Source organism: Acanthochromis polyacanthus, chromosome 3 (assembly GCF_021347895.1).
Source record: "Acanthochromis polyacanthus isolate Apoly-LR-REF ecotype Palm Island chromosome 3, KAUST_Apoly_ChrSc, whole genome shotgun sequence".
In the NCBI taxonomy this organism is placed as follows: domain Eukaryota; kingdom Metazoa; phylum Chordata; class Actinopteri; family Pomacentridae; genus Acanthochromis; species Acanthochromis polyacanthus.
In genome coordinates, this window is record NC_067115.1 from 46,636,526 (window position 1) to 46,655,803 (window position 19,278).

At 45.6% G+C, this 19,278-nt stretch overlaps 1 protein-coding gene and 1 long non-coding RNA gene across 2 annotated transcripts; one reads left to right on the forward strand and one right to left on the reverse strand.

The window, feature by feature from the left end:
* The first annotated feature begins 957 nt into the window (after positions 1–957).
* Positions 958–5,567, forward strand: LOC127533424 (uncharacterized). The gene is made up of 3 exons (XM_051946431.1): positions 958–5,142; positions 5,260–5,391; positions 5,470–5,567. Exon 1 carries the CDS (start codon positions 1,414–1,416, stop codon positions 4,798–4,800), a length of 3,387 nt encoding a protein of 1,128 aa, XP_051802391.1. The 5' UTR covers positions 958–1,413; the 3' UTR covers positions 4,801–5,142; positions 5,260–5,391; positions 5,470–5,567.
* Positions 5,568–7,552: 1,985 nt separating this feature from the next.
* LOC127533472 (uncharacterized) lies at positions 7,553–18,490 on the reverse strand. The gene is made up of 3 exons (XR_007941210.1): positions 18,416–18,490; positions 11,763–12,462; positions 7,553–7,710 (listed from the first exon to the last, which is right to left on the reverse strand). It is a non-coding gene; the product is annotated as an uncharacterized LOC127533472 (long non-coding RNA).
* Positions 18,491–19,278: the final 788 nt, after the last annotated feature.

Below are 19,278 nucleotides of genomic sequence, written 5' to 3' on the forward strand. Positions count from 1 at the left end.
GAAGACGGCATGCTCGACGAGGAGCTGCTGGAGGCGGCTGATAGCTACACTGAGCCAGACTTGGCCGATTTTGTGTCAGCCGCAGGAACGAGTCGGCCAGAAGACGACCAAAGACGCAATACTGACATGCCATCACCAAGCACTGAGCTGGAAAACCTGTCCAATGATGTCACGAGAGAAACCCTCTTGGAGGAGTCTGCTGACGACATAGACTCTCAGCACGACGCATGGATGCTGCCCAGTGGGGAGAGACATCTTGGACCAAGGCTGCTACAAGTGTCTGACAGCTACCAGACCATTAGCTGCAGACACAGTCACTGAACAGCAGGAGGAGCTAAGACCTGGACTTGCTCTGGACACCTGCATGCAGCCACCAGACATTGCGCAGGAAATCTTTCCTATGGAGATGGCATTTTCAGCGTTGCCCCCGCTCAAGGCAACAAACCAGTGGGATTTTTGCCAATCCCCAAACTGGAAGCCCATGGCGTTCCCTGTGCAGTTTCCCACGGAAGAGAACACGCTGGATGAAGACCGTCCCATCAAGCTTTCACCCAGCAGATACTTTCAACGCCAGGCTTTCGGGGCAGACACGCGGTTTGCCGAGGATCAAACTTACCTTTTCTTTGCGCAGTTTGTAACGGAGACTAACCTCGCTAGAGGAAGTATGTCGATACAAATGCGCAAAGGAAGATGCGCACAAAAGCGGGCGTGCCATCAAAAACTCCATGCTCCAGGACAAAGAGGAGGTGGAGAGATTAATTCAGGCCAAAGAGGCCATGCGATTTATGCAGCCTCTGAGAGGCACACCCGCTTATTGGGAATAAAAAGCCTGAGAGATTTGCATGCTATGCTCAGGCAAATCGGCAAACCGACGTTCTTTTGACTTTTCGGCAGCTGAGATGAGATGGCCTGAAATAATTGGGGTCATCAAATCTCAGCCAAGGACAAACATTGGTGACTTTTCCGAACTGGACTGGAAAGCCAAGTGTGACATTTTGCGCAGTAACCCGGTCACCGTAATGCGCATGTTTGAAAAACGCGTGGATGCCCTTATGGCAAAGTTGATCCTCTCACCAGCGCGGCCCATCGGCGAGGTGGAGGATTACTTTTACCGCGTTGAATTTCAGGCCCGCGGAAGCCCACACATTCACATGCTAGTGTGGGTCAAAGACGCCCCTGTGTACGGCGAGGACTTGGACCACACCGTATGCAGGTTCATTGACCGCCACATTTCTGCCAGATGCCTGACCCCGAGAAGGACCAGGAGCTCCACAAAATCGTCTCGGAGGTTCAGGTACACAGCAGGAACCACACCGGCTCTTGCCGAAAGGGAAACGTGGCGTGTCGTTTGGCTTCCCCAAGCTGCCGTTTGATATCACCTGGATCACGGAGCCCTTTGCTGCGGATGTGGAAATGGAAGATGGTCAAGACCAGGAAGAGGTGATGAAGGAACGGAGGGAGCAGATCCGTCGGCAGCAAAGGGAAGCAAAGGAAAAGCTTCGGCACCTGAGAGAGCTCCTCATGGATCCGAAGGCCTCCTTCGAGAGCTTGTCAGATCTCCTCCGTCGATGCGACTTCGAACACGACGCCTATATGAAGTGCGCCGAAAATCTGACAAGCGGGAGCGTGGTCATGCTGAAGCGGCAGCCAAACGAGTGTTGGGTTAACGCGTATAACCCAGACCTTCTCCGCGCTTGGAACGCAAACATGGACATCCAGTACGTCCTGGACGAGTACTGCTGTGCCATGTACATGATGTCGTACATCACCAAGCCGGAGCACGAGATGACCGAGTTCCTGAACTCGGTCGTGAAGACCAGCAGAGAGTCTGCCTTCAACCAATGTGAGGAAATGCGAAAGATCATGCAGGCCTATGCGAAGCACAGAGAGGTCAGCGCCCAGGAGGCAGTGGCTCGTACGTGCAGCTTGCCCCTGAAAAAGTGCTCGCGGTCTGTGATTTTCCTCTCGACGGACGAGGAAGCCATGAAGATGAGTCTTCCTATGAGTCGCCTGAAGGACATGGCACCTGACTCTGAAGAGGTCTGGATGTTGGGGGTACCTGACAAGTACCTGTTCAGACCAAAGACTCCCGAGTTTCAGGGGATGTGCCTGGCTGAGTTTGCATCAGACTACCGGGTAGTCTACGGCGAACAAGTACAGGGCCCCAGTGCCATTGCCCTTTTGTGTGACAAAGGATATATTGCCAAGAGGACAGCCGGAAAACCAGCAGTCATTCGATATGCGCGCTTCTCTGAGACCAAGGCGCCAGAGAAACATTTCAGACGACTGCTCAAGCTGTACCTCCCCCACCGATCTGACGACGAACTCAACGACGGGGGTCGCACCTCGTACGAAGAGTTCTACAAATCGCGACGCGACGTCAAGGACATCGTGGACCACAACAGGAAGCTATTCGAGGGACGAGGCGCAGGCATGGATAAGGCACTCCAGAACGTCCAGTTCGGTCCGGTCCTCAACGCTTGGAACACGTTCGCACCCGAGGTTGAGGCGGAACGGCAGGAGTGTCTTGAGCTCCGTGAAAAGATCCCAGAGGAGCAGGACGAAGACGCCGTGCCCGACTTTGAAGACCTGAATGTCGGTGAACCCGTCCCCCGAATCGAGGCGCCTCGGTTAAGTCCAGACTTTGTCCGCAAGATGTTTCAGAGTCTGAACGAGACCCAGGCGTGCGTCTTCTACGCTGTGCGCCAGTGGTGCCTTCGGCGTGTGTGGGGCCAAGATCCAGAACCGTTCCACTACTTTGTCTCTGGTGGAGCTGGTTGTGGTAAGTCCCACGTCATCAAGTGCATTCATGAGGAAGCAACGAGGATTCTGCGGCAGCTCCCGAGATTCCGGGACGCAGCTGACATGTCCCAGCCCCCTGTCCTTCTGACTGCCTTCACGGGCACGGCAGCCTTTAACATCGCGGGCAAAACGTTGCACTCTGTCCTTAAGCTTCCCAGGTCCCTGGAACCGCCGTACCAGGGCCTGGGCAATGCACTTGATGAACTTCGAGCAACTTTGTCTTCGGTGGAAATTCTCATCATCGATGAGATTTCCATGGTTTCCAAGAAGCTGTTTGCCTACGTCAACTGGCGATTCCAGCAGCTCAAAGGAAACCGAAAACCTTTTGGCGGCATTTCCGTTCTTGCAGTCGGTGACTTTTACCAGCTGCCGCCGCTGGGCAGAGCCAAGCCGCTCTGTGTCTACGAGGAGACAGAGTTCGATCTCTGGAGAGAGCGCTTCACCATGGTCAACCTCACGGAGATCATGCGCCAGAAGGATGACCGAGCGTTCGCCGAACTCCTCAATCGACTGCGTGTCAAGCGCAAGCAAGATCCTCTGTGCGCTGCGGACAGAGGCTTGCTCATGAGAGCCGTCTCTGACGGCAAAGATTGCCCGCCAGGAACGCTACACGTCTTTGCCACCAACAAGCAGGTAGATGGTCACAACGCAGCCACCGTGGCCTCCCTGCTTAAAGGGGACGTCAAAATAGCGGCCGAGGACTACAGGAAGGATGTCGCTACCGGCAGGAAGGTGCCTGTGCCCAACATCAAAGGCACCAAGAGAGATTTGCCTGACAGCATAATGGCAGCTGAAGGAGCAAGAGTTATGCTGATCAGGAATCTCAACGTGGAGGATGGCCTTGTCAATGGAACCTTTGGGACCATCTCCACCATTGTGCCTGAGAGACGTGACCCCAAAGTCGTGAGGTTCCTTGGACTTAAGCTGGACAATTCCACAGCAGGACAGACTCTCCGCAAGAAGCTTCTGGGCCCCTCGGACGACTTGGTCTACGTCGAGAGATCCGAGGAGAGCATCGGTCGCAAGGGCGGAGTCGTGAGACGTCAGTTCCCCGTCAAGCTGGCCTTTGCGTGTACAGCCCACAAAGTTCAGGGAATGACGGTGACGTCGGCTGTCGTGAGCCTGAAACGCATGTTTCAGCCAGGCATGGCATATGTGGCGCTTAGTCGCACCACTTCTCTTCAAGGTCTCACCATCACCGACTTTGATGAGACAAAGATCTATGCTGACCCTGCCATTACGACAGCTTTGGAAGACATGCGCAGCGCGAGTTTCCAGAGTGTTACTCCGCTGTTGCACCACTTGAACTGGACAGAGCGACCAGATGCAGAGGTGACAATCGTACATCATAATACCCAAGGGCTTCCATCTCACATGGTGGACCTGAAGTTGCATCACGAACTCAGGTTGGCAGATGTGCTTTGTCTCACCGAGACACATCTGTCAGGGTCCTCTGTATCCTCATGCTTTGATCTGGAAGGATACACTGTGTTTCACCGCAGCAGACAGGCGTCTTACACCACGTGCAGGGACATGGCGGCAAAGGCCGGGGGTGGAGTTGCCGTGTACTGCAGGACCGCTCTGATGGCGGAGGCGCCGAGCTGCATGGTACGTGTCACAGATCTGGAATGTCTGGTCGTAAAGGTTGAGGTCCCAGTCAAAGTGCTAATAGCAACTGTGTATAGACCCCCAGATTTTGGTTTGCAAAAGTTTCTGCCAAACCTGAACGCTCTCTTGGACACATTGGAACTGATGGATCACCAGCCCATTGTTGTTTGTGGTGACTTCAATGAAGACCTCCTTTCCAGAGGCAAAAAAAGCATAAGAGATGCACTTCTGTCCAGGGGCTACAACCAATTGATCACAGAGTCTACCACAGACAAGAACACTGTGATTGATCACATTTACATTTCCCAACCTGAGAAATGTGTTCAGTCAGGTGTTCTCCAAACATATTATAGCTATCACAGCCCGGTCTATTGCATTTTGACTGGCTAAAGCCTCACCAGCCAACACCGATTTCATGATGGTCGTACGTTTGTCCCATCTCTAGTTACATTTTCAAAATAATATTTCTTGGTTCAATGTCTTGGCTGGAAATCTATTCTGTTCAGTCCCATTTTACAGTTGTGTCACACATTTTTCATGTGACTCAGTGTTGTGGCACATTGTGCTGCTGTTGTTTTTTCTTGGTATGTTTTGTTCTGTTTTTTGAGTTCCAGGTCTGAGGGGGTCCAGAAGGTGCAGTGGCGAGATCGGACGTCCTCCCAGAAGTCCCCTCCTCTCGGACGCCCAGTCCTTTTGGAAGTCCTCAACAGCCTCCCCATAGGCATGTCTCAGGTAGGAGCAAGTGTTCAATAGATATTTTTTCTAATCGTGCACATCAATTTACTTAATTCAAGAAAAATGTCAAACTAATTGATATTAATCTGCCACTCTTGATTCTTCACCTTTTAGAATTTGGACTTGGCTTCCTGTAGTCGAGGGAGCGGGGTGTGTAGTGTGCAGTGTCGGCCGACGGCCTGTATAGGTCCGGTAACGGCTGTAGCTCCACATCTGCTTCCACCGCTACGACGGGACATGCCTCAGGTAAAAACCGCAGTACAGATTTGCACTTGTTTCACATTTCAATTTTCCCAGTTAATTTTGATCTTTTAACACCCACAGACAACACAGAAGACCACCAGAAGGCTGGAGAAAATGGGACTTCAAATGAATGTTATAAATAAATGTTAAAATAAAAAATGTATACATATATGAAAATATTTCAAGTCTGAAGTGTCTTCTTTGGTTGCTATAATAGTACTACATGTACAGTATTTTGTATTGTATTGTTATATCGGTCTTTCTCTCCATGTATATGGGTCATTCCAGAATTGGAGGACAATTTAGGCATCCTAACCTTTGAAAAATCTACCCTTTATTTTATATTTTTCTGTCATGTATTTAAGAAAACCAGGTAGGAAGCCGTCAATGTGATTCGGCCAGCTCAAGCATTAAAGTTACACTTTTTATGAAATGTTTTATTTGATGTGTGCCATGCATAGTGCAACCCTGTTATGAATACTAAGGAACCTGAAAAAGTATATATTTTTTCAAATCCTTTACCATTAAGTAAAGAAGGCCTCATGCACATTGGATAATCATTTAATTTCAGTTAAGACTTGACCTCTATTTAAACAACTTTTGAACTGTGGCATGCCCAACTTTTCAATATTTGCATGTTTTTTTTGTATTTAATATTTGCTTAAATCTATTACAAATTAAATCATTCAAACCACTAAAAGGACAATAGGTCAAACCCTCGTGAGTTTGGGAAAATCATTTAAGATTATTTTGATAAAAATTATTTGGTAACAGGGTTGAAATTAGAGTAACAGGGTTGAATGGATCCATTATTTCTTATTATAGATCATAACATAAAGGTGACAAATACTCAGGACCACAGGAATGTTGTTTAATAACATCTTATGCTGTGTATTAACCTGCAATGCCTATCATTCAATTTCCTACATATTTCAAATATTAGGTTTTGGTGCTTTCTCTTTCATATAGGTGTAACTATAACTAGCTGGAATGTATGATATGAACATAATTTCAATAAAGGATCAGTGAGTAGGAATGACACATCAACATGTCACTAAGACCGCAACTGGATCTGATCAAATATTCAATAGTCAAACATGAAAAACAATAGTACTGTAGGCAGACAACTATAAAAATGAATGAGGATGTCAAAAGTAGTCATGAACTGATCAATGTCATAGAAAGCTGATGTCCAGGTTTAAATTTCGTGGCTGGTCAGAGCATCCCACACCTCTCTTGCAATGGCCATATAACTTGAGGTAACATTCTCTGGAGGAGGAATGAGGGACAGCACATCCTCAAAGGGATACCAATGAAGATCATCCCTCAATGGCCAGAAGAAATTATTTTCCCCCACTCTGTGCATACATTTCACCTGGCAGTGGTTTGATACCTGGTAGTAATAAAAGAAAAAAATAGTAATTTATATTCCAGACAATATAGTAATACATTTAAGACAAGTAAATTATGGTAATTGGTTATCTGAAGGAAATGCAACCCTGTTACTCTAATTACATCATTAATTAAGCTGATCATTTGAATCAGGTGTGTTGGAAGAGGGAAACATCTGAAACATAGAGGATAATGGCCCTCCAGGAACTGAGTTTGAAAACCCCTGGTTTACAGTAACTCCATTCCAAATTTTGACCAGGTGAGATCTTCCCGTCTCTGCCTTTCAAAATAAAAGCACAGCACAATTTCAAAATAAAAGCCTGCGACGGCCTGGAAAACGCCAGGTAAACCTCTCAGCTTCACACAGCCTTTAGAGTGACTCCAATCCAAATTTTGACCAGGTCAGTTCTTCCCGTCTCTTCCTTTCAAAATAAAACCACAGCACAATTTCAAAATAAAAGCCTGTGACAGACCGGAAAATGTTGAAATACGCCTCTCCGGACATGCACCCATCCCGAGCCCCTCCCACGATTTCCGCACCAGCGGGAATTGTCTAGTTAGGGGCTCGGGCTTCGACACGAGCCACTCTCCTCTCCATTGCAAAGCAATGGGAGGAGAGTGGCTCGTGGCGAAGCCACGAGCCACTATTGTTCTCCTGCTGCGTTTATTCTCTTTTCTTCACGTTTCCGCCGTTTTTCGGTCGCTAACTAGTCCTAGGGCTTTGAGAAAACCAACATAAATTATATATCAAAACGTGCGGCTTCATCGGGAATAGTGTGCTATGACTTTTCTAAGACATTCGTCATTTTATCGCAGAATTATTCGCAAAAAACTGCGAAAAAAGTCCCATAGGAAATGAATGGGGAGTGAAAAAAATCGGCTCAAAAAATCCACTTTTTTCCAAACGCCACTGCTTCGCCATACGTTCACCTAGAAACTTCATTTAACCATCAAAATGCAGTGATTTTTCTCGTCTCCGCAGGAATGTAGTTTATGTCAGGCTGAGATTTACAGTTTTTGATCAGTGAGTCCTCAAAAAAGTGAAAATTCTCAAAATCTGCTCTGGTTAGAGTGCGGCATGTCAGTTGGTAGAGTGGAGGAGAGGTGAAAAATCCGCCTGAAAATTTCACGATCGCATCGCCCTCACGACCAAACCATAAATGGTAGGGGAATGAAATTTAGTCAGATTGTAGACAAATTTCCTGGGATTCAAATGAATCCAAGTTTGAAGACCTAGCTCTTTCTGAAGTGAAATGGCAGGCAGCAGTTTAGACAAAAGTCGCACCGTTCTCTCCATAGGAACCAATGTAAACTGAATCATCTGCCTCATGGAGGGACAGTGTTTTTTAAATCGCTGTAACTCGGTCATTTCTCAGAATATTTGGAAAATAATTACATTTATGGAAAGCCACAGCCTTCCTCTCGCTCACGGTCATTTCGGTTTTCAGCTGGCATTCACTGTTAGCCCACAATTAGGGCCAGAACGAGACGTTGCGCGCTGCTGCTGAGAAGCACTTTTCTGCTGTCTGTGGCAGGCACCGTTGCTATGGTGGCCCATAGCAACCGCCCTTACACACGCGCAGGCATGGTCCCACGCACACACACAGACTCATTGGAGTGCCACACCCACCTTCACACCCAATACCTCCACAGAAGCTGCATTTCAGCCTGAAAATCACTTCAACCTCTCAGCTTCACACAGCCTTTAGAGCAGGGGTGTCAAACTCACTTCCAACACACCTGATTCAAATGATCGGGCTCGTTATCAGGCTTCTGCTGAGCTTGATGATGAGCCGATTATTTGAATCAGGTGTGTTGTAAGAAGGAAACATCGAGAACACGGAGGATAGTGGTCCTCCAGGAACTGAGTTAGACACCCCTGCTTTAGAGTAACTCCAATCCAAATTTTGACCAGGTGAGATCTTCCTGTCTCTTCCTTTCAAAATAAAAGCACAACACAATTTCAAAAAAAAAGCCTGCGATGAACCGGAAAACACCAGTTTAACCTCTCAGCTTCACAGAGCCTTTACTCCAATCCAAATGTTGACCAGGTGAGATCTTCCTGTCTTTCCCTTTCAAAATAAAAGCACAGCACAATTTCAAAATAAAAGCCTGCGATGGGCCTGAAAACACCAGTTAAACCTCTCAGCTTCACACAGCCTTTACAATAACTCCAATCCAAATTTTGACCAGGTGAGATCTTCCTGTCTCTGCCTTTCAAAATAAAAACACAGCACAATTTCTAAATAAAAGCCTGCGACAGACTGGAAATGCCAGTTAAACATCTCAGCTTCACACAGCCTTTAGAGTAACTCCAATCCAATTTTTGACCAGGTGAGATCTTCCTGTCTCTGCCTTTCAAAATTACTTTACAGCACAATTTGCCAGTTAAACCTCTCAGCTTCACACAGCCTTTTGAGTAACTCCAATCCAAATTTTGACCAGGTGAGATCTTCCTGTCTCTGCCTTTCAAAATTACTTCACAGCACAATTTGCCAGTTAAACCTCTCAGCTTCACACAGCCCTTTGAGTAACTCCAATCCAAATTTTGACCAGGTGAGATCTTCTTGTCTTTGCCTTTCAAAATAAAAGCACAGCACACTTTCAAAATAAAATCCTTCCACACACCGGAAAACACCAGTTAAACCCCTCAGCTTCACACAGCCTTTACAGTAACTCCAATCCAAATGTTGACCAGGTGAGATCTGCCTGTCTGTGCCTTTCAAAATAAAAGCACAGCAAAATTTCAAAATAAAAGGCTGTGAAAGACTGGAAATGCCAGTTAAACCTCTCAGCTTCACACAGCCTTTTGAGTAACTCCAATCCAAATTTTGACCAGGTCTGATCTTCCTGTCTCTTCCTCTCAAAATAAAAGCACAGCACAATTTGCCTGTTAGACTTCTCAACTTCACACAGCCTTTGCAGTAACTCCAATCCAAATTTTGACCAGGTAAGATCTTCTTGCCTCTCCTGCGCTGCCCCGGACATGCACCCATCCCGAGCCCCTCCCACGATTTCCGCATCAGCGGGAATTGTCTAGTATTTCCATTACTACCCCAATATCATTTTTTCTTCACGTTTCCGCCGATTTTCGGTCGCTAACTCGTCCTAGGCCTTTGAGAAAACCAAAGCAAATTATACATCAAAACGTGCGGCTTCTGCGGGAATAGTGTGCTATGACTTTTCTAAGAAATTCGTCATTTTTTCGCAGAATTATTCGCAAAAAACTACGAAAAAAGTCCCATAGAAAATGAATGGGGAGTGAAAAAAATCGGCTCAAAAAATCCACTTTTTTCCAAACGCCACTGCTTCGCCATACGTTCACCCAGAAACTTCATTTAACCATCAAAATGCAGTGATTTTTCTTGTCTCCGCAGGAATGTAGTTTATGTCAGGCTGAGATTTACAGTTTTTGATCAGTGAGTCCTCAAAAAAGTGAAAATTCTCAAAATCTGCTCTGGTTAGAGTGCGGCATGTCAGTTGATAGAGTGGAGGAGAGGTGAAAAATCCGCCTGAAAATTTCACGATCGCATCGCCCTCACGACCAAACGATAAATGTTAGGGGAATGAAATTTGGTCAGATTGTAGACAAATTTCCTGGGATTCAAATGAATCCAAGTTTGAAGACCAAGCTCTTTCTGAAGTGAAATGGCAGGCAGCAGTTTAGACCAAAGTCGCACCGTTCTCTCCATAAGAACCAATGTAAACTGAATCATCTGCCTCATGGAGGGACAGTGTTTTTTAAATCGCTGTAACTCGGTCATATCTCAGAATATTTGGAAAATAATTACATTTATGGAAAGCCACAGCCTTCCTCTCGCTCACGGTCATTTCGGTTTTCAGCTACCATTCACGGTTTGCCCACAATTAGCGCCAGAACGAGACGTTGCGCGCTGCTGCTGAGAAGCACTTTTTTGCTGTCTGTGGCAGGCACCGTTGCTGTGGGGCCCATAGCAACCGCCCTTACACACGCGCAGGCATGCTCCCACGCACACACACAGACTCATTGGTGTGCCACACCCACCTTCACGCCCAATACCTACACAGAAGCTGAATTTCAGCCTGAAAATCAGTTCAACCTCTCAGCTTCACACAGCCTTTACAGCAGGGGTGTGAAACTAAGTTCCAACACACCTGATTCAAATGATCAGGCTCGTTATCAGGCTTCTGCTGAGCTTCATGATAGCTAATCATTTGAATCAGGTGTGTTGTAAGAAGGAAACATCTAGAACACAGAGGATAGTGGACCTCCAGGAACTGAGTTTCACACCCCTGCTTTACAGTAACTCCAATCCAAATTTTGACCAGGTGAGATCTTCCTGTCTCTGCCTTTCAAAATAAAAGCACAGCAGAATGTCAAACTAAAAGCCGGCAAGGTACTGGAAACGCCTGTTAAACCTCTCAGCTTCATACCACCTTTACAGTAACTCCAATCCAAATGTTGACCAGGTGAGATCTTCCTGTCTCTGCCTTTCAAAATAAAAGCACAGCACACTTTTAAAATAAAAGCCTGTGATGGACCAGAAAACGCCGAAATACGTCTCGAAGGACATGCACACATCCCGAGCCCCTCCCACGATTTCCGCGTGCGGGAATTGTCTAGTTAGGGGCTCGGGCTTCGACACGAGCCACTCTCCTCTCCATTGCAAAGCAATGGGAGGAGAGTGGCTCGTGGCGAAGCCACGAGCCACTATTGTTCTCCTGTGGCGTTTATTCTCTTTTATTATTCCTCACGTTTCCGCCGTTTTTCGATTCGCTTCTCCTCCTAGGGCTTTGAGAAAATCAAAGCAAATTATATATCAAAACGTGCGGCTTCATCGGGAATAGTGTGCTATGACTTTTCTAAGACATTCGTCATTTTTTCGCAGAATTATTCGCAAAAAACTGCGCAAAAAGTCCCATAGAAAATGAATGGGGAGCGAAAAAAATCGGCTCAAAAAATCCACTATTTTCAAAACGCCACTCCTTCGCCATACGTTCACCTAGAAACTTCATTTAACCATCAAAACGCAGTGATTTTTCTTGTCTCCGCAGGAATGTAGTTTATGTCAGGCTGAGATTTACAGTTTTTCATCAGTGAGTCCTCAAAAAAGTGAAAATTCTCAAAATCTGCTCTGGTTAGAGTGCGGCATGTCAGTTGGTAGAGTGGAGGAGAGGTGAAAAATCCGCCTGAAAATTTCCCGATCGCATCGCCCTCACGACCAAACGATAAATGTCAGGGGAATGAAATTTGGTCAGATTGTAGACAAATTTCCTGGGGTTCAAATGAATCCAAGTTTGAAGACCTAGCTCTTTCTGAAGTGAAATGGCAGGCAGCAGTTTAGACAAAAGTCGCACCGTTCTCTCCATAAGAACCAATGTAAACTGAATCATCTGCCTCATGGAGGGACAATGTTTTTTAAATCGCTGTAACTCGGTCATTTCTCACAATATTTGGAAAATAATTACATTTATGGAAAGCCACAGCCTTCCTCTCGCTCACGGTCATTTCGGTTTTCAGCTAGCATTCACGGTTAGCCCACAGTTAGCGCCAGAACGAGATGTTGCGCGGTGCTGCTGAGAAGCACTTTTTTGCTGTCTGTGGCAGGCACCGTTGCTATGGGGGCCCATAGCAACCGCCTTTACACACGCGCAGGCATGTTCGCACGCACACACACAGACTCATTGGTGTGCCACACCCACCTTCACACCCAATACCTCCACAGGAGCTGCATTTCAGCCTGAAAATCAGCTCAACCTCTCAGCTTCACACAGCCTTTAGAGCAGTGGTGTCAAACTCAGTTCCAACACACCTGATTCAAATGATCAGGCTCGTTATCAGGCTTCTGCTGAGCTTAATGATGAGCTGATTATTTGAATCAGGTGTGTTGTAAGATTGAAACATCTGGAACATAGAGGATAGTGAACCTCCAGGAACTGAGTTAGACACCCCTGCTATAGAGTAACTCTAATCCAAATTTTGACCAGGTGAGATCTTCCTGTTTCTGCCTTTCAAAATAAAAGCACAGCAAAATTTCAAAATAAAAGTCTGTGACGGACCAGAAAACGCCAGTTTAACCTGTCAACTTCACACAGACTTTACAGTAACTCCAATCCAAATGTTGACCAGGTGAGATCTTCCTGTCTCTGCCTCTCACAATAAAAGCACAGCACAATTTCAAAATAAAATCCTGCGACAGGCTGGAAACGCCAGTTCAACCTCTCAGCTTCACACATCCTTTAGAGCAGGGGTGTCAACCTCAGTTCCAACACACCTGATTCAAATGATCAGGCTCGTTATCAGGCTTCTGCTGAGCATGATGATGAGCTGATTATTTGAATGAGGTGTGTTGGAAGAGGGAAACATCGAGAACATAGAGGCTAGTGGACCTCCAGGAACTGAGTTTGACACCCCTGCTTGAGAGTAACTCCAATCCAAATGTTGACCAGGTGAGATCTTCCTGTCTTTCCCTTTCAAAATAAAAGCACTGCACGATTTCAAAATAAAAGCCTGCAAGGTACTGGAAACGCCAGTTAAACCTCTCAGCTTGAAACAGCCTTTACAGTAACTCCAATCCAAATGTTCACCAGGTCAGATCTTCCTGTCTCTGCCTTTCAAAATAAAAGCACAGCACAATTTGCCAGTTAAACTTGTCAGTTTCACACAGCCTTTACAGTAGCTCCAATCCAAATTTTGACCAGGTGAGATCTTCCTGTCTCTCCCTTTCAAAATAAAAGCACAGCACAATTTCAAAATAAAATCCTGTGACGGACCAAAAAATACCCCTCTCCTGCCCAGCTCCGGACATGCACACATCCCGAGCCCCTCCCACGATTTCCGCGAGCGGGAATTGTCTAGTATTTCCATTACTACCCCAATATCATTTTTTCATCACGTTTCCGCCAAATTTCGGTCGCTAACTCGTCCTAGGGCTTTGAGAAAACCAAAGCAAATTATATATCAAAACGTGCGGCTTCATCGGGAATAGTGTGCTATGACTTTTCTAAGACATTCGTCATTTTATCGCAGAATTATTCGCAAAAAACTGCGCAAAAAGTCCCATTGAAAATGAATGGGGAGTGAAAAAAATCGGCTTGAAAAATCCACTGTTTTCCAAACGCCACTCCTTCGCCATGCGTTCACCTAGAAACTTCATTTAACCATCAAAACGCAGTGATTTTTCTTGTCTTCGCAGGAATGTAGTTTATGTCAGGCTGACATTTACAGTTTTTGATCAGTGAGTCCTCAAAAAAGTGAAAATTCTCAAAATCTGCCCTGGTTAGAGTGCGGCATGTCAGTTGGTAGAGTGGAGGACAGGTGAAAAACCCGCCTGAAAATTTCACGATCGCATCGCCCTCACGACCAAACCATAAGAGATAGGACAATGAAATTTGGTCAGATTGTAAACAATTTTCCTGGGATTCAAATGAATCCAAGTTTGAAGATCTAGCTCTTTCTGAAGTGAAATGGCAGGCAGCAGTTTCGAGCAAAGTCGCACCGTTCTCTCCATAGGAACCAATGTAAACTGAATCATCTGCCTCATGGAGGGACAGTGTTTTTTAAATCGCTGTAACTCGGTCATTTCTCACAATATTTGGAAAATAATTACATTTATGGTTAGCCACAGCCTTCCTCTCGCTCCCGGTCATTTCGGTTTTCAGCTACCATTCACGGTTAGCCCACAGTAAGCGCCAGAACGCGACGTTGCGCGCTGCTGCTGAGAAATACTTTTCTGCTGTCTGTGGCAGGCACCGTTGTTATGGTGGCCCATAGCAACCGCCCTTACACACGCGCAGGCATGCTCCCACGCACACACACAGACTCATTGGTGTGCCACACCCACCTTCACATCCAATACCTCCACAGGAGCTGCATTTCAGCCTGATAATCAGTTCAACCTCTCAGCTTCACACAGCCTTTAGAGCAGGGGTGTCAAACTCAGTTCCAACACACCTGATTCAAATGATCAGGCTCGTTATCAGGCTTCTGCTGAGCTTAATGATGAGCTAATCATTTGAATCAGGTGTGTTGTAAGAAGGAAACATCGAGAACATAGAGGATAGTGGACCTCCAGGAACTCAGTTTCACACCCCATCTTTGTAGTAACTCCAATCCAAATTTTGACCAGGTGAGATCTTCTTGTCTCTGCCTTTCAAAATAAAAGCACAGCACAATTTCAAAATAAAAGCCTGCGACAGACTGGAAACACCAGTTAAACCTCTCAGCTTCACACAGCCTTTACAGTAACTCCAATTGAAATTTTGACCAGGTGAGATCTTCTTGTCTTTGCCTTTCAAAATAAAAGCACAGCACAATTTCTAAATAAAAGCCTGTGACAGACTGGAAACGCCAGTTAAACCTCTCACCTTCACACAGCCTTTAGAGTAAATATGCCTATCCCATGCTGCTCTGGACATGCACACATCCCGAGCCCCTCCCACGATTTCCGCGAGCGGGAATTGTCTAGTATTTCCATTACTACCCCAATATCATTTTTTCTTCACATTTTCGGTCGCTAACTCGTCCTAGGCCTTTGAGAAAACCTAAATAAATTATATATCAAAACGTGCGGCTTCATCGGGAATAGTGTGCTATGACTTTTCTAAGAAATTCGTCATTTTTTCGCAGAATTATTCGCAAAAACTGCGAAAAAAGTCCCATAGGAAATGAATGGGGAGTGAAAAAAATCGGCTTGAAAAATCCACTGTTTTCCAAACGCCACTCCTTCGCCATACGTTCACCTAGAAACTTCATTTAACCATCAAAACGTAGTGATTTTTCTTGTCTCTGCAGGAATGTAGTTTATGTCAGGCTGACATTTACAGTTTTTGATCAGTAAGTTCTCAAAAAAGTGAAAATTCTCAAAATCTGCTCTGGTTAGAGTGCGGCATGTCAATTGGTAGAGTGGAGGAGAGGAGAAAAATCCGCCTGAAAATTTCACGAACGAATCGCCGTCACGACCAAACGATAAATGTTAGGGGAATGAAATTTGGTCAGATTGTAAACAATTTTCCTGGGATTCAAATGAATCCAAGTTTGAAGACTTTGCTCTTTATGAAGTGAAATGACAGGCAGCAGTTTAGAGCAAAGTCGCACCCATCTCTCCATAAGAGCCAATGTAAACTGAATCATCTGCCTCACGGAGGGACAGTGTTTTTTAAATCGCTGTAACTCGGTCATTTCTCACAATATTTGGAAAATAATTACATTTATGGAAAGCCACAGCCTTCCTCTCACTCACGGTCATTTTAGTTTTCAGCTAGCATTCACGGTTAGCCCACAGTTAGCGCCAGAACGAGACGTTGCGCGCTGCTGCTGAGAAGCACTTTTCTGCTGTCTGTGGCAGGCACCGTTGCTATGGGGCCCATAGAACCGCTCTTACACACGCGCAGGCATGGTCGCACGCACACACAGAGACTCATTGGTGTGCCACACCCACCTTCACACCCAAAACCTCCACAGGAGCTGCATTTCAGCCTGGAAATCAGTTAAACCTCTCAGCTTCACACAGCCTTTAGAGTAGGGGTGTCAAACTCAGTTCCAACACACCTGATTCAAATGATCAGGCTCGTTATCAGGCTTCTGCTGTGCTTGATGATGAGCTGATTATTTGAATCAGGTGTGCTGGAAGAGGGAAACATCTAAAACATAGAGGATAGTGGACCTCCAGGAACTGAGTTTGGCATCAATGCCTTGGGGTAACTCCAATCCAAACGTTGACCAGGTGAGATCTTCTTGTCTTTGCCTTTCAAAATAAAAGCACAGCACAATTTCAAAATAAAAGCCTGTAACACACTGGAAACTTCAGTTAAACCGCTCAGCTTCACTCAGCCTTTTGAGTAACTCCAATCCAAATATTGACCAGGTGAGATCTTCCTGTCTTTGCCTTTTAAAATAAAAGCACAGCACAATTTCAAAATAAAAGCCTGTAACACACTGGAAACTTCAGTTAAACCGCTCAGCTTCACACAGCCTTCACAGTAACTCCAATTAAAATGTTGACCAGGTGAGATCTTCCTGTCTTTGCCTTTCAAAATAAAAGCACAGCACATTTTCAAAATAAAAGCCTGCGACGGACTGAAAACTCCAGTTAAACCTCTCAGCTTCACACAACCTTTACTCCAATCCAAATTTTAACCAGGTCTGATCTTCCTGTCTCTGCCTTTCAAAATAAAAGCACAGCACAATTTCAAAATAAAAGCCTGCGACGGACTGGAAACGCCAGTTAAACCTCTCAGCTTCACACAGCCTTTACAGTAACTCCAATTCAAACTTTGACCAGGTGAGATATTCCTGTCTCTGCCTTTCAAAATAAAAGCACAGCACAATTTCAAAATAAAAGCCTGCGACGGACTGGAAACGCCAGTTAAACCTCTCAGCTTCACACAGCCTTTACAGTAACTCCAATTAAAATTTTGACCAGGTGAGATCTTCCTGTCTTTGCCGTTCAAAATAAAAGCAGAGCACAGTTTAAAAATAAAAGCCTGTGACGGACCAAAAAATAACCCTCTCCTGCCCAGCTCCGGACATGCACACATCCCGAGCCCCTCCCACGATTTCCGCGTGCGGGAATTGTCTAGTTAGGGGCTCGGGCTTCGACACGAGCCACTCTCCTCTCCATTGCAAAGCAATGGGAGGAGAGTGGCTCGTGTCGAAGCCACGAGCCCCTATTGTTCTCCTGCTGCGTTTATTATTATCTTTTCTTCAACATTCCGCCGTTTTTCGATTCGCTTCTCGTCCTAGGGCTTTGCGAAAATCAAAGCAAATTATACATCAAAACGTGCGGCTTCATCGGGAATAGTGTGCTATGACTTTTCTCAGAAGTTCGTCATTTTTTCGCAGAATTATTCGCAAAAAACTGCCAAAAAAGTCCCATAGAAAATGAATGGGGAGTGAAAAAAATCGGCTGAAAAAATCCACTTTTTTCCAAACGCCACTGCTTCGCCATACGTTCACCTAGAAACTTCATTTAACCATCAAAACGCAGTGATTTTTCTTGTCTCCGCAGGAATGTAGTTTATGTCAGGCTGAGATTTACAGTTTTTCATCAGTGAGTCCTCAAAAAAGTGAAAATTCTCAAAATCTGCTCTGGTTAGAGTGCGGCATGTCAGTTGGTAGAGTGGAGGAGAGGTGAAAAATCCGCCTGAAAATTTCCCGATCGCATCGCCCTTACGACCAAACCATAAATGTTAGGGGAATGAAATTTGGTCAGATTGTAGACAATTTTCCTGGGATTCAAATGAATCCAAGTTTGAAGGTCTAGCTCTTTCTGAAGGGAAATGGCAGGCAGCAGTTCAGAGCAAAGTTGCACCGTTCTCTCCATAAGAACCAATGTAAACTGGATCATCTGCCTCATGGAGGGACAGTGTTTTTTAAATCGCTGTAACTCGGTCATTTCTCACAATATTTGGAAAATAATTACATTTATGGAAAGCCACAGCCCTCCTCTCGCTCACGGTCATTTCGGTTTTCAGCTAGCATTCACGGTTAGCCCACAATTAGCGCCAGAACGAGACGTTGCGTGCTGCTGCTGAGAAGCACTTTTTTGCTGTCTGTGGCAGGCACCGTTGCTATGGGGCCCATAGCAACCGCCCTTACACACGCGCAGGCATGCTCCCACGCACACACACAGACTCATTGGAGTGCCACACCCACCTTCACACCCAATACCTCCACAGGAGCTGCATTTCAGCCTGAAAATCAGTTCAAACTCTCAGCTTCACACAGCCTTGAGAGCAGGGTTGTCAAACTCAGTTCCAACACACCTGATTCAAATGATCAGGCTCGTTATCAGGCTTCTGCTGAGCTTCATGATGGCTAATCATTTGAATCAGGTGTGTTGTAAGATGGAAACATCGAGAACACAGAGGATAGTGGACCTCCAGGAACTGAGTTAGACACCTCTGCTTTAGAGTAACTCCAATCCAAATTTTGACCAGGTGAGATCTTCCTGTCTCTTCTTTTCAAAATAAAAGCACAACACAATTTCAAAATAAAAGCCTGCGATGGGCCTGAAAACACCAGTTAAACCTCTCAGCTTCACACAGCCTTTAGAGCAGGGGTGTCAAACTAAGTTCCAACACACCTGATACAAATGATCAGGCTCGTTATCAGGCTTCTGCTGAGCTTTATGATAGCCTATCATTTGAATCAGGTGTGTTGTAAGAAGGAAACATCGAGAACATAGAGGATAGTGGTCCTCCAGGAACTGAATTTGACACCCCTGCTTTACAGTAACTCCAATCCAAATTTTGACCAGGTGAGATCTTCCTGTCTCTGCCTTTCAAAATAAAAGCACAGCACAATTTCAAAATAAAAGCTGGTGACTGACCGGAAAACGCCAATTTAACCTCTCAGCTTCACACAGCCTTTAGAGTAACTCCAATCCAAATGTTGACCAGGTGAGATCTTCCTGTCTTTCCCTTTCACAATAAAAGCACAGCACAATTTCAAAATAAAAGCCTGCGATGGGCCTGAAAACACCAGTTAAACCTCTCAGCTTCACACAGCCTTTAGAG

Coding starts and splice junctions, on each gene's coding strand:
- LOC127533424 (XM_051946431.1), top strand. CDS start 1,414: ATGGAAGATGGTCAAGACCAGGAAGAGGTGATGAAGGAACGGAGGGAG.